This window comes from Chiloscyllium plagiosum, unplaced genomic scaffold (assembly GCF_037043375.1).
Source record: "Chiloscyllium plagiosum isolate Xiang-an unplaced genomic scaffold, Cpla_swu_hap1 HiC_scaffold_13, whole genome shotgun sequence".
NCBI classification, from domain to species: Eukaryota; Metazoa; Chordata; class Chondrichthyes; order Orectolobiformes; family Hemiscylliidae; genus Chiloscyllium; species Chiloscyllium plagiosum.
In genome coordinates this window covers 38,664,386-38,680,441 of record NW_028270151.1, presented here as the reverse complement: position 1 = coordinate 38,680,441, position 16,056 = coordinate 38,664,386, and the positions used below count along the sequence as shown (strand labels likewise).

The window sequence follows — 16,056 nt, the reverse complement described above, 5'->3', positions numbered from 1 at the left end:
ACGTTTTGGGCAAAAACCCTTCATCAGGAATACAGGCCAAGAGCCTGAAGGGTGAGAGATAAGTGAGAAGAGGGTGGGGGTGGGGAGAAAGTAGCATAGAGTACAATAGGTGAGTGGGGGAGGGGATGAAGGTGATAGGTCGGTGGGGAGGGGTGAGTGGATAGGTGGAAAAGAAGATAGGCAGGTAGGATAAGTCATGGGGACAGTGCTGAGCTGGAAGTTTGGAACTGGGGTGAGGTGGGGGAAGGGGAAATGAGGAAACTGTTGAATATATATTTTTTGAATCTTTGGTCTGTACTGTTTGTCCTGTTCGGATCCGAACTCTGCTGGTTTAAAGGTGGTGCGGAGTCCGTGTGGGATGAGTTGGTTATGGAGGCAGGCACTGAGGAAGCAAATGTGGCTGTAGTAGCGAGTTTGTTTCAGGACATGGTTGAAGAGCTTCAGGGCAGAATCCTGTAGACTCGATCCGATACATCCCTGACCCTGACACTCAGGAGACAACATATCACTTGGGAGTCTCATTCGTGACGACAGAATTTCCTATAACTCTCGCCTCTCCTATTCTTCCCCACTTCCCTTCTGAGCCACAGAGCCAGGCTCAGTGCCAGAAACTTGGCTACTGTGGCTTTTCTCTGGTTGGTCCCCACACCGCCAACAGTATCCAAAACGGTATACAAATTATTGAGGGGAATGGCCACAGGGGGTCCCTGCACTGTCTGCCTATTCCCTTTCCCTCTCCTGACGGTCACCCAGCTATCTTTATCCTGTAACTTATGTGTGACTGCCTCTCTATAACTCCTCTCTATCACCCCCTCAGCCTCCCAAATGATCCAAAGTTCATTCAGCTCCAGCTCCAGTTCCCTGTGAGGGGCTGGAGTTGGATGCACTTCTCGCAGGCGAAGTCAGCAGGGACACCAGTGGTGACCTTTACCTCCCACATTCTGCAAGAGGAGTATGCATCTGCCCTACCCTCCATCCCCTCTGCTCAAAATTGCCAAGAAAGATGATATAAATGAAAAAAAAAATCCTTTCCTTACCTACCCTCCACACGGTCTTTTTTTTTTGATTAGAGTAGTTTTCACTCGTGTAATTACATTCTCATCTTATATATTCATGCATGGGTGAAATGGCAAATTTTATGTGCAAGTGGTCAGCAACATTCACTTTTCACCTGCTCTTTCGTATAACACAAAGCTGGACGGGAGGGTCTGGACAAGGGTGAGAGGATGGAGAGAGGTAGGAGGAAATGAACTTGGTGGGGCAGGAACAGGCTGATATGATGGGTCTACCAGGATGTGGATTTTGGGAAGGAGATAGAAGCGGACAGTCTGGGGTTATCTAGACTCAATGTTAGCTTGCTCATTCTCCATGGATACTGTCTAACCTGCTGTGATTTCCAGCATATTTTTGATTTCAGTACAGATTCCACCTTCTGTGGTAATTTGCTTCTTCCTCTTATTGCTTGTGTTGGATAAAATTCCAAGATTGACTTGCTCTGCACCAAGATTTAGAGAGGAATGTGGATAGAATCATGGCAAATTAAATATAAAGCATCACACCTTCAGGTAAATGTGAAGGACGTAATGAATGGTGTTAACTGAAAACAATTTGGAAATAATAGTAGCTTCAGTGCTTTTAACAGTTCAGTTGCTGAACATCATTAAATGGGATTCCAAGATAGATTGCTCCATTTAAAAATAATAGTTTAAGTTAGTCACATTAAACTTATGTTAAATTTTATCATTAAGGAACAGAAGAAACATCCAAGTTCTGAGAAAATTGCAGTGAAATACTGTTATGTAGTATGGAATGGGTGAGTTATCAGGAAAAGTTAGGAATATTACAAATAATCTGTCTTGAATAACTGTAAATGGGGCAGGTGATTAGTCTGGAGCACTGCTTTGAGTTAAACTGCAACCGCAGGATAACAGAACATTGAGCAGAATGTTAACAGTCCCCAGCCAGTAGTTACGCAGGCAAGGAGACTCTTAAAATTCCCATGCCTTTACATGTCTATAGCTGGCTGAAATTTTACAAGAGGCAGGAGAGACGTAGAGCTACCCATCAACTCACATGCCAGTTGAGGCCCTTTAGTGGCTAATTAATGGCCATTAAGTGCCTGGCTACAATTTTAAGGCCAGCGAGATGAGATAAAGGACAACAGGGTAAACCATAAGGTTCATACACATTCACATTTTGAATGAATTTGTTCTATGTTTGTGTTTAGGGTATGCGTATTGCTCAAACAGAGGCTGATTTCATCGAACAGTTGGAATCTGCACGTAGAGAAGCAAGGAAGTCCTTTGATGATGATGTTATGCTGATAGAAAAGTTTGTTGACAACCCAAGGTATGGAGCTCCTGTTCTGAAATTTCACTTTTTAAAATCCTTCTCGAGTTGATTTTTATCATTCTAGATGGCACAAATTATGCAGAAATCTGGAAGCATATTATTTGAAATATTACTTGTATGCCACTTATTACTATTCCCCAATTAATGGTACTGAATTAAATCCAATTTAAGTGCAATTATCACAACTACTAGTAAATGATATGACATGGGGAAGAGAACAATGAGATATATTTGCCAATGCAGCATATTTCCTGTTCCAGTGGATTAATGGATTTGGTTTTTGTTTTAGGCATGTAGAAGTACAAGTGTTCGGAGACCAGTACGGCAATGCTGTCTATTTGTTTGAAAGAGACTGCAGTGTACAAAGAAGACATCAAAAAATTATTGAAGAAGCACCTGGGGTAAATCTATTAGATTGTACTGTGTCAATTTTAAAAAAAGCATATTTGGAAGTCAGCGTAAAAGATTGCAAAATTTTATGTGCAGATTACATAGAACATTACAGCGCAGTACAGGCCCTTCAGCCCTTGATGTTGCACTGACCTGTGAAAATAATCTGATGCCCATCTAGCCCACACTGTTCCATTATTATCCATATGTATGTCCAATGCCCATTTAAATGCCCTTAACATTGGCGAGTCTATTACTGTTGCAGGCAGTCCGTTCCACACCCCTACTACTCTCTGAGTGAAGAAACTACCCCAAATATCTATCCTAAATCTATCACCCCTCAATTTAAAGCTATGTCCCCCGTGTCAGCATTCACCATCTGAAGTGTTACCTTCATAAGCTTTTGCACTCAAAGCTTGACCCAAACTCGAAACTACCCATACCACCACAGAGAAATAATCATAAGTCGGAATTTCAGTGAATCATATCCATTTTTAAGGTTCAGTAGAGGTTCTAAAATGTAATATTTTTTACTGAATGGACATGAATTGTCAGATTAAAAGCTTTTAAAAGAGAGATATATATAGAGAAAGAAACTAACATACCTGGCAAAATGCTTAAATGGTTTAGAATAATTTTTATATTGTTTTTAAGTATTTAAAGTGGGTTACACATAGATGGTACATTAAATGCGCTGACTAAACACTTATTTACTAATTCTACCAAAGCCAGTAAGTTTCTTTAGTGTGTAGCTAAGACCCTAATAATGGATTACTATTGTATTCTATGTAATGTGGTTTTATAAATAACATTCCATACATGATGCAGTTACATGTCCAATCTACTCATTTGAATATATTCGATTGTATCTAAAATCAAATCAGATACAGAGGATCCTCGATTATCCGAAGGACACGGACGGGGAGTATTTTGTTCAGTTAATCGAATTCTGGATAACATGTTTTGCGATCTTGCCAGATAATCTGATAATCAGATAATAGAATGCCAGATAATCAAGTTTCCTCTGTAGATGCAATCACTGCTGGAATTCAGTGTGGAGAATTCTGAACCATTTTTATTTTTCTTTGGTTAAGGGTACATCAGAGAGTTTTTGAATAATTTCTATATAATACTCATTTATGAAAAAGAGTTTGTGGATTTTGAGAAGATTTGTAGCTCAGGTTGAGGTTCTGTATGTAGGTTTACTCACTGAGCTGGAAGGTTTGTTTTCAGACGTTTCATCACCATACTAGGTAACATCTTCAGTGAGTCTCTGGATGAATCACTGGTGGTGTAGCCCACTTTCTATTTATATGTTTGAGTTTCCTTGGGTTGGTTATGTCATTGTCTGTTCGTTTTCTCATGGTGATAAATGGGATCCAAGTCAATGAGTTTGTTGATGGAGTTCCGCTTGGAATGCCATACTTCTAGGAATTCTCGTGCATGTCTCTGTTTGGCTTGTCCTAGGATGGATGTGTTGTCCCAGTCGAAGTCATGTCCTTCCTCGTCTGTATATAAGGATACTAGTGAGAGTGGGACATGTCCCTCGCTCATTTACCACCGCCTGAGAAAAAGCACAGGAAATTACATCACCGTAGGAAATGACATCGCCACAGGAAATGATGTCACCAACCCGAGGAAATCCAAGCGTATAAATAGAAAGACTGCACCACCAGTGCTTCATTCAGAGGTTCACTGAAGATGTTACCTAGTATGGTGACAAAACATCTGAAAATGGACCTTCCAGCTCAGCAAGCAAAACCTACAACATGAAAAAAAGTGGCTGGGGTATGAAGAAAAGCAGGTCGAAGTTTGCTAGAAGTCATCCATGCAATTAGTGACTAGGGGGAACCAATTGCTTGCCCAATGGAAAAAGAAAGAGAGAAGAAAGTTATGATCACCTTGATTCACTCAGATATACCTCTCAGCCAACAGTTAAAGGATGATCTTAATGGAGGCTCAGGATTCGTTACCAGTCAGCTCTCCTCCATCTGCAGGTATGTGTTGTGGAAAAACTAGAACAGAGAAGAACATTTAAACTGTCAAATGAACCAAATCCTCAGAAATAATTTATTAAGTTTGAAAAGAATAGCTCTGTAATTTGTATTTGTTTGCAAGTTATGCATGAAAATAATTAATGAAGTGAGGGTGACTGCCCTTGATACCAAGGAAGTAATTACATGTATATGGCATCGAGCTAACCTGAGTAAACTGGATTCAATGGGAACTGGGAGAACACTGGCACAAATAAAGGTGGTTGTAGTTGTTGGAGGTGAATATCTTGAACCCAAGCATATCAATGCAGGATTTCCTCAGGGTAGGTATTTTAATTAGCCAGTTTATATATACATTATAACCCAACCCTGGAGCAGCTGGGATTTAAACCTCTTGGCTCAGAGGTTGACACAATAATATTGCACCAAGGGAGTCCTATCAGCTTTTTTTATTCACTCTTGTAACATTTACATCACAGGTTGGACCAGCATTTATTGCCCATTTCTAGATGCCCTTGAGAAAGTGGTGATGAGTTGCTTTCTTGAACCACTACAGTTCGTGTGTTGTAGTTTGACCCACAATGTAATCAGAGGAAATTCCAGAATTTTGACCCTGCGACAGTGAAGGAATGGTGATGCATTTCCAAGTCAAGATGGGAAGTGACTTGGAAGGAAACTTGCAGATGATGGTGTTCTCGTGCAATAGCTGCTCTAGTTCTTCCAGATGGAAGTGGTCATGGATTTAGAAGATGCTGTCTAAGGATATTGGCAAATTTCTGCAGTGCATCTGTAAGATGGTACAGATTGCTTCTGTTCAGTGTCTGTAATGGAGAGAGTGGATACTTGTAGATGTGGTGTCAATCAAATGGGCTGTTTTGACTTGAATGATGTCAAGCTTCTTGAGGGCCGTTGGAGCTGCACTCATTCAGGCAAGTGAGGAGTATTTCATCACACTCCTGACTTGTTTCTTGTTGATGATGGACAGATTTTAGGGAGTCAGGAGTGAGATACTTGCTGCGGTATTCTTAGCCTTTGATTTGCCCTTGGAGCCACAGTATTTATATGGCTAGTCCAGTGCAGTTTTTAGTCAATGGTAATCCTCAAGGTGTTGGTAGTTGGGGTTTCAGTGATGGTAATGTATTGGATGTCCAAGTGTGCTGATTATATTTCTCTTATCGGAGATGGTCATTACATGGTATTTATATGGCATGGATGTTACTTGCCACTTCAGCCCAGCCTAGATATTGTCCAAGTCTTGTTGCATTTAGACATAGGGTGCCTCAGTATCTGAGGAGTCGCAAGTGGTGTTGGATGTTGTGGAGTCATCAGTAAATAGCTCCACTTTTGACCTTTATTATGGAGGGAAAGATTTTGATGAAGCAGCTGAAGATGGTTGGGCCGAGGACACTACCTTAAAGTCTTTCTGCAGAGATGTTCTCAAGCTGAGGTGATTGACCTCTAATGACCACAACCATTATCCTATGTGCCAAACAACAGAGAGTTTTCCCCTTGATTCCCATTGACTCCAGTTTTGCTAGTCAAATGTGACCTTGATATGAAGTGCAGCTATTTTGTCCTTGCTTGAATCAAGAAAATAATGAGCTCAGGAGCTGAAAACCCCTGGTAGAACCTAAACTGTGTGTAGGCTATTGCTGAGCAGGTGTATTGATAGTACTGCTTAATAGTACTATTGATGACACCTTCTGTCACTTTACTGATGATTAAGAGCAGACTGATGGATGGTAGTTGGCCAGGTTGGATTTGTCCTGCTTTTTGTGTACAGGACGTACCTAGGCAGTTTTCTACATTGTCTGGTGGCTAAGTCTACAAGAAATTGGAGAAAGTATAGGCCATTCAGCCCCTTGGGCCTTCTCTGTCATTCAATAAGATCATGGCTAATCTGACATTCCTCACAGCCACTCTCCTGCCCTTTCTCCATAATCGTTGGTTCCCTATGAAATATACACACGTACTGTGCCCCCACTGTTCTCTATGGCGCAGAGTTCCAAAGACTCTTAACCCTTTGAGGGGAGAAATTCTCCCTCATCTCAGCCTTAAATTGGTATCCTTTTATTGTATACACTGTCCATACAGGGAAACATTTTCTCAGGTGTCAGTGTTGTAGCTGTACAGGAACAGTTTAGCTCGAGGTGTGGCTCGTTCTGAAGCATAAGTCTTCAGTACCGTTGTCAGGCCCCAAAGCCTATGCAGTAATCAGTGCTTCTGATCATTTCATGATACCAAGTAATGTGAATTGAATTTGCTGAAGACTGGCATTTGTAAGATTGGGGGTCTCTAGAGGAAGCTGGGATGGATCATCAACTCAGATTATTACGAATGTTTCAGCATTATCTTTTGCACTGATGTGCTGAGGTCACTATCATTGAGGATGAGGACATTTGCGGAGTCTCTCCCACCAGTAAATTATTTAATTGTTCCGCCATCTACAAGTGAACTTGGCAGGACACTGCAGAGTTTAGATCTGATCTGTTGATTGTGGGATTGCTTAGCTCTCTCCATCACTTGCTGCATTTGCTGTTTGGCACGCAGATAGTCCTGTGTTGTAGCTTCCCCAGATTGATATTTCATTTTTTAAGGTATGCCTCATGCTGATCCTGCAATCTGCATTGAACCAATGTTCATTCTTGGCTTGGTGGTAAAGGGGATATCATGGATGACATTGGAGTATGGTTCTGCTGCTCCTAATGGTCCACAGAGCCTTATGGGTGTTCCGTCTTGAGTGGCTAAATCTGTTCAAAATCTGTTTGCATTTAGTATGGTGATAGTGCCACGTAAAGTGATGTATTCTCGATTTGAAGGCGGGACTTGGTCTCCACAAGGACTGTGCAGTGGTCACTCTAACATTCGCTTCCTTCACATTCGATATACAGTGACGGTAGCGTGTATCATTACAGGATGTGCTGCAGCAACTCATCTAGACTCCTTCAACCGTGATTTTGATCACTAGGAAGGACAAGGAAGGCAGATACAAGAGAACATCGCCACTTGCAAATTCCCCTGGAAGTCGCATACTATTTGACTTGGAATTATATCACTACTCTCTTGTTTTTGTAGTCATGAGATGAAAACTAGGAATTTGATTCACTGTGGAGTGTACCTGCACTCCAAGGACTTCTGCGGTTAAAGAAGGTGGCTCACCATCACTTTCTCCAGGGCAATTCTGGATGGACAATAAATTCTGGCATGACTAGTAACACCACATCTCGTGAACAAAACAAAAAAAAAATTTTGACTTTATTGGGACCTTACTGAGGTTCATATGTTACTATACTTCAACATACTGTTTCATAAAGATTCTGTTAAATTTACTTAATGTTGGCAAGCTGGAAAGGTCAGCCTTTGTTGTCCATCCAAATTTGCACAGGTCATAGACAGCCTTCTCAAATTGCTCAGTAGTTTGATGCAACTTAGTGACTTGTTCAGCACTTCAAATGTCAGCTCACAGTGACCTGAGTGACTGACAAGCCAAACCTTAAAAGTTATTAGTGAACTTGTGGGTGTTTGCAGCTTCTATTGAGAGCAGCTTTTTAAAACTGAATTCAAACTGCTGTGGTGCAATTTTAGCTTGCTGTCATGATTATTACCTTCAGACTCTGAACTACTTGTCCAATACCATAAGCGCAGTGATACTGTAGATACACTTTTCGAACTGAAACTTAAATCTGTTCTTCAAGCGTCATGTGCATATAAAATCTAAATATTTTTTCTTGGACTTTGATTGTAGCCTGGAATTAGTCCTGAGGTGAGGAGAAGACTTGGTGAAGCTGCTGTCCAAGCTGCGAAAGCTGTCAATTATGTAGGAGCTGGTAAGTAAACATTCAATACAAATAATAGAATCAGATCCTTATTGTGGACTCTAGACTTTTTAAAATCAGTGGCCTATCGGGGCTAAAAAGATGTATGAGGATTTTTCTCCAAGCATAGCTGATGCCATTCTGTCAAGCTGTTCAAAGGCAAAAGGTTGAAGTAATTTGGTGGCAACTTTTAATTTAATGTTTTTCTGTTTATAGGAGCAGAATGCAAATAAGAGGTGAGCAGAAAGGAACAGGACAACAACAAGTACTTGCATTTATGTAGCAATTTAAATGTAATAAAACAGGACTGTTTCCAAACAAAAATTGACACTGAGCCACACAAATAAGTATTAGAGCAGATGCCTAAAAACGTGGTCAAAGAGGTATGTTTAAAGGAGGACAAAGGGATAGAGATGTTTATGGGGAGAATTCCAAAACAGTGGGGACTATTCAACAGAAAGCAAGGACACCAATGGTGGAGAAATTAAAATAGGAGGTGTGCAAGTCGCCAGATCTGGAAAAGTGTTATCTGGGAGATTTGTCGAGCCATAGGTGATTCCGGAGACGGAGAGGAACCAAATCATGGGGAAATTTGAAAACAAGAATATTTTTTGAAATCAAGGTACTACCATCCCAGAAGATCAGCTAGTGCAGGGATGAGTAACATGTGATGTGATCTTTGTTTTAATTTCTTTTGGGATGTGAGCATTTTTGGCAAGGCCAGCATTTGTTGCCAGTCCCCAGTTGACTTAGGAAGCATTTAAAAGTCTACTACATTGTTGTGGTTCTGGAGTCACATAAGGCTAAATAAACTGGGTAAATAAAGAAAAGCCAAAGAACTGTGGATACTGGAAATCAGAATCAAAGCCAGAAATTTCTTTAAAAACCAGCAGGTTCTGCAGCATCTGTGGAGAGTCAAGATTAGAGTGGTGTTGGAAAAGCACAGCAGGCCTCATTTCTGATGAAGCATTTTTGCCCGAAATGATTTTTCTGCTCCTTGGATGCTGCCTGACCTGCTGTGTTTTTCCAGCACCACTCTAATCTCCAGCATCTGCAGTACCCACTTCTGCCTCTGTGGAGAGACAGCAAAGTTACTGTTTTGGGTCCAGTGACCCTTCTTCAGAGACAACAGATATCTTACTTTTCCTTGAGACGTTAATGAACCAGATGTGATTTTATGATAGTAGTTTCATGGTCACCTTATTATGCTAACTTCCAATAGTTGGCTTCAAGAGTCTGAGAACAAGTTTATGGTCATTTATTATCCAAGTGAACACAGGGAGAGTATTTTTGAGACTTGCAAGAATAACTGAATACCAAAACATTCACTACCTTTATATCACATGGTCATGTAGCCATCTCATTATCCGAATTCCAATCTTATTTCAATCTCATAAGAAACAAGTGTATACTCTAGTCCCAAGTTCATATCTCATCCAGGTTTAGAACAAAGAACAAAGAAAATTTATAGCCCAGGAATAGGCCCTACAAGCCTGAGCCGATCCAAATGTACTGTCTAAACCTGTCGGTCAATTCCTAAGCATTTATATCCCTTTGCTCCCCACCTACTCATTCATCTGTCCAGACGCATCTTAAATGAATCTACCGTGCCTGCCTCTACCACCTCTGCTGGCAACGCGTTCCAAACGCCCACCACCCTCTGTGTGAAGTACTTGCCACGTGTATTCCCCCTTAAACGTTCCACCTCTCACCTTGAAAGCATGACCTCTCGTTATTGAATCCTTCGCCCTGGGAAAAAGCTTGTCTCTATCCACCCTGTCTATACCCTTCATGATTGTGTAAACCTCAATCAGGTCCCCCTCAATCTCCTTTTTTCTAGTGAAAATAAACCTAACCTACTCAACCTTTCTTCATAGCTAGCACCTTCCATACCAGGCAACCTCCTCGTAAACCTTCTCTGCACCCTCTCCAAAGCATCCACATCCTTTTGGTAATGTGGCGACCAGAATTGTACACCGTATTCTAAATGCAGCCAAACCGATGTCTTGTACAATTTTAACATGACTTGCCAGCTCTTATACTCAATACCCCGTCCAATGAAGGCAAGCATACCATATGCCTTCTTGACCACTCTATCCACCTGTGCAGCAACCTTCAGGGTACAATGGACCTGTACTCCCAGATCTCTGCCCATCAACTTTTCCCAAGGCTCTTCCATTCATTGTATAATTCGCTCTGGAATTAGACTTGCCTAAATGCATCATCTCACATTTGTCTGGATTGAAAGCCATCTGCCACTTTTCTGCCCAACTCTCCAGTCTATCTATATTCTCCTGTATTCTCTGACAGTCCCTTATACTTTCTGCTACTCCATCAATCTTTGTGTCATCTACAAACTTGCTGATCATACCAACTTAATCTCATCATAGCCAGGTTGTCCCTGATAATTTTAACTTCAACCTTTATATATTTATTTCATCCTACATCTTACCTCCCACCCCTCCCCGCCCCAACTTTCATTATCCTAAGAAGTTAACCCGTTATCAATCCCAAGACCTTTCTGAAAGGTTCCTGTTGTTCTTGGCCTTCATGGTGTATAAGGTTTAACTAGAGAAGTGTTCTCTTTTATGGTGAAGATTGAAGTTCCTATCATATTACTAGTCCTGTGTCATTACCAGTCCAGTTCCTTTACCACTATGCCACAAGGAGATTAGGTTACAGCTAGCATAGTTTTAGATGAGCTCAAGTTTATGGAGGGTGGAATATGGGAGAACAGCCAGAAGAGCATTAGAATAATTCGAAGGAAACAGAAACATGAATAAGAATGTTAGCAGTAGATAACTTGAGGCTGGGACAGTCAGCAATATTATCCCAATAGATTTAAGACCATTTTGATAATGGAATAAAAACACAAAATGTTTTTAGGAGAGAGAAACTGAGTTATTGGCTACAGGGAAGGATTCTACAGTGTAACCCTTACAATGAAAGTCACCTCTAGGATGAGAATTTACCTGACTTAGAAAGTAAAAAGCCATCAGGAGCTAAGAATAATTTTACAGTGCTTCCTGAAGAATGAGCGACAGTTAGTGATAGTGTAACATATAATCATAGTGGGAGATACTGTGTCATGCTAAAAGTTAAATGGGAATCTACATTTGTGGTTTAAATTATAAGTTACGTACAAAAAGAAAGATTTGGGCAACAGTACTTTTTGTAATTTGTTACAGTAAACAAACTGTTAAAAAGCAACTTGAAGTTTGTGTTATTGGTCTGTACAAAGATTGTAACAAAATGGTTGGAGCTGGTAGGGAGAAAACAGGTTTGAATACAGTGGCTTCTGACTTCTCATTATTAGAACATAGAACAGTGAAACACAGGAGCAGACCTCCTGGCCCACCACATCTAGGAATACTGCAGTGAGTAACTTCTCTCCTGACTCTCCAAAGCCTGTCAGTCACCTACAAGATGCAAATCAGGATGTGTGATGGAATTACCCTCACTTGTCTAGGTGGGGGCAGGTCCAACAATACTCAAGAAGCTTGACACCGCTTGATTGACACTGCATTCACTCCTCACCGCCACCGATGCTCAGTAGCAGTAGCGTGTAGTATCTGTGAGATGTAGTGCAGATATTTGCCAAAGATCCTCGGTCAACACCTTCCAAACTCAGGACTATTTCCATCTTGAAAGAGAAGGGTCGCAGATGCATGGGAACACCACCACCTGCAGGTTTTCATACAAGCCAGTTTACCACCCTGCCTTGAAAATATCTCACTGTTCCTTCACTGCCAATGGACCAAAATCCTGGAATTAATTCCCTAAGGGCATTATGGGTCTACCTCCAGTACATGGAAGGCAGTTATTCAAGAAGCTAGTTCATTGTCACCTTCTCAAGGGCAACTAGAGACAGCACTGGCCAGCCAGTGACACCAACATCCCACAAATGAACTTTAAAAAACATCTGCACTGACCATGATTAAAGACAAAAAAAACTGCAGATGCTGGAATCCAAAGTAGACGGGCAGGAGGCTGGAAGAACACAACAAGCCAGGCAGCATCAGGAGGTGGTGAATTTGAAGTTTTGGTTGTAATCCTTCTTCAGGATTGCGGGTAGGTTTAGAGGGGATTGCAGATAAAGGGTGTGACGGAGGGGGGAGTGCAGGGTGGTGACATGGGATAGGCGAAGGTAGGTAGAGGCTCCGATGTGGTTCGTCAATGGGACGAATGTATCCGGTTTCTGAGGAGAAGTGGGGATGGAGGTGGAGGCTGGGAAGGGAGTCGGGGGATGGGAAGGGAGGTTATTTGAAATTGGAGAACTCAATGTTGAGTCCTTCAGGCTGTAGGCTGCCCAGACAGAAGCTGAGGTGTTGTTCTTCCAATTTGCGGTCTGATTCGCTGTGGCAATGGAGAAGGTCAAGATGGATGATGTTGGAAAGGGAGTGGGACTGACCATGATGCCATTCTACACTAATCCCACTTATTTCCACTTCATCTACATTCCCCTATCCTCTTCTTCTTCTATAGTCCTAACGATCTATTCTCTCTTCGTATGTCAGTCTTGCCATTCAAAGAATCGGTCTGGTAAACCTTTGTTACACTCCCTCCATAGCTAAAATCTCCTTTCTCAGATCATGAGGCTAAAACTGCACACAATGCTCGGCAAGTGTGGTCTATCCAATCATTTGCAGGACTGCACTTAATTTTTAAAAAAGTTGACCTTATTCAGTGCTGGATGGTGAACAGTCAGTATGTCGTAATTAGGTAGAGTGGAGTGGTTGAAGGGGGATGGTGAGGTGGGGCTGAATGTAGTCAATGAACATGTGGAACCTGATGTGTTCTCAGAAGATGTCTATTAATGGCACATGAACAAAAAATAGAAGGGAGCCAAGGATATATTATTGGGAATCACTGGTGGTAATGATACAGCAGTAAGAAGAGAAACCATTACAAATAATTCTGTGGCTACTGCTGGATAGTTAGGAATAGGCTCAGGAGATTGCATTCCCTTCCAGCTAGATGAGAGGCTTTGGAGGAGGATGTTGTAGTCAGCAGCCTCAGATATTATGGGGAGGTCAAGACGGATGAGTAGAGATAATTTACATTGGTCATATTCAGATGGGATGGAAATTGTGACTTTGATAAATGACTTGAGTACAGTTGGTTCTGCTATAACGTGCATTTCTTCAATGTGAATTGGCTTTAATGCGATTGAAGAACTTAGACCATTATTTTTAGACCGTTAACCTTTCTTACCTGTATTGGCTATAATGTGATTTCAACTATTGCGCGATTTTCTTATAATGTGCGATCACATGAGAACCGAACTGTTGCGTTATATCAGAACTGATTACTGTATCTGGACAATAACCTAACTGGAGGTCAGAAAAATTGGGCATAGTTTGGGAAGCAACAGCATGTTCAATATTAAGAGGAAAGTTCAAGATTAAATCTTATTTTCAAGAATCGAGGGGTCAGTTGTAGGTTTTTTTGAGGAGAAGGTAGCTAGAAATTGTGGTTGGATGGTCAGTGGTTTATTAGCGTTAGGTCTGAGGAAGTAGGCCTTATGAGTGAATTAATTGACAGCATGACGAGAGAGTGAGAGAAGAGAAACTGGAACCAGAACCATGGACACAAATAAGAAGAGATCTCCATTTTAAGACAGATAGGGAGAAACGTTTTCTTTGGGGGTTGTTAGTGTGTGGCATACCCTTTCTTAGAAAATCATGGAAACTGGATCATTGAATTTATTCAAAGCAAAGTTAGATTTTTGATAGGCGCGGAAGTCAAGGGTATGGGGTATGTGGAGTCTGGACAAGAACTGCATAAGCCATGATCTGATTGAATATTGGAGCAAGCTCAAAAGGACAAATGACCTACCCTTGCTCTTAAGGCAAAAGTGAGGACTGCAGATGCTGGAGATTAGAGTCTAGATTAGAGTGGTGCTAGAAAAGCACACAGGCAGCATCCAAGGAGCAGGAAAATCAGTGTTTTGGGCAGGAGTCCTTCATCAGGAAACGTTGACTTTCCTGCTCCTCAGATGCTGCCAGACCTGCTGTGCTTCTCTACCCTTGCTTTTAAGTCCTATATTCCTTTGTACGATGCAAGTACAGAGCTAGGACAGAGGGAACTTTTAAAAAGTTGACGGATGGATATTTGAATAGGAAGGGTTTGGAGAGATATGGGCCGGGTGCTGGCAGATGGGACTAGATTGGGTTGGGATATCTGGTCGGCATGGACGGGTTGGACCGAAGGGTCTGTTTCCATGCTGTACATCTCTATGACTCTGTCGTAGAAAACAGGGAAGTTGCAGGAGCAGCTCTTCAGATGACAAAGAAGTCCAAAATATCTCTTACTTTACGTTAGAGAATGAGGATGAAGAGTCTGAGGAGAGGGTTTAAGAAGATAGTTTGTAATAGTAAAAGAGAAGCTGGATATTACTTTTGTATTCCTGGATGGTCTTGGAATATTAAGCAGTTTTGATAAAGGAATAGCAGAAACTATCAGTGCTTTGTGATGCAGCAAGATGTGGCCATGAATGGCTAAACTTTTTGTTTCGAATGAATGTTCAAATCCACTCTCCTTGGATTTAAGGGATTAGAGATTATGGCTCTTATGCGGAAATGATCAGGGTGAGAGAGAGTGCAATGATGTGAACAGATCTATGTGGCAGGAGGACAATCTCTGTATTATAACATTCTGTGGTATTGTGTTTTTGTACTTCAGTATACTTTGTTCCTCAGGTTTTCCAATATTAGAAAAGATCAAATAATGTCCAGATACTCATACTGACTAGATTAGATTCCCCACAGTATGGAAACAGGCCCTTTGGCCCAACAAGTCCACCTGACCCTTCAGACCCATTCCCCTACCCTATATTTACCCCTGATTGATGCACCTAACACCATGGGAAATTTAGCATGGCCAGTTCACATCTTTGGACTAAGGGAGGAAACTGGAACACCCAGGAAACCCACATTTGCACATTCTCCCAGTGTCTAGACCCTACACAGACAATTGCCTGAGGTGGGAATCGAACCTGGGTTTCTAGTGCTGTGAGGCAGCAATGCTAACCACTGAGCCACCGTGCCACCCGTGACCTTGTGACATTCTCTCCATTGCCAAGGTTGCCTACTTTCACTTCCATAACATTGTCAATTTTCGCAACAACTTCTGAAAAGCTGAAATCTCAACCATGTTTTTGTTGCTTCCAGACTGTACTCTTCTTCTGCCTAGTTTCCCAACTTACACCCTTTGTAAACTTGACTTCAACCAAAACTCTGTTGTCCGAATCTTAAGTTGATCCAAGTTCCATTCGCTTATGTTTGGCGGTCTACGTTGCTTGACAATGTAGTCAATGGGAGCCAATATCTTGAATATAAAATTGCATTACTGGCTACCAGTCCGTCCATGGTTGTACTTGTCTACCTCTGTTAACTCTTCCCATCCTATAAATCTTAGTATCTCTGTTCTTCGCCAATTCTGATCTCCAGATCCCCAATTTCTAGTGATTACATTAGGAACTGTTCCTTCAGATGCCTAGATAG

At 41.5% G+C, this 16,056-nt stretch overlaps 1 protein-coding gene across 1 annotated transcript in view; it reads left to right on the top strand.

The window, feature by feature from the left end:
* mccc1 (methylcrotonyl-CoA carboxylase subunit) overlaps positions 1-16,056 on the top strand; it is an 81,743-nt gene that overhangs the window by 29,109 nt on the left and 36,578 nt on the right. The window contains exons 7-9 of the mRNA XM_043702345.2: positions 2,228-2,349; positions 2,642-2,753; positions 8,482-8,563. Coding sequence (XP_043558280.1) covers positions 2,228-2,349; positions 2,642-2,753; positions 8,482-8,563 — 316 coding nt within the window. The remainder of the gene's footprint in view (positions 1-2,227; positions 2,350-2,641; positions 2,754-8,481; positions 8,564-16,056) is intronic.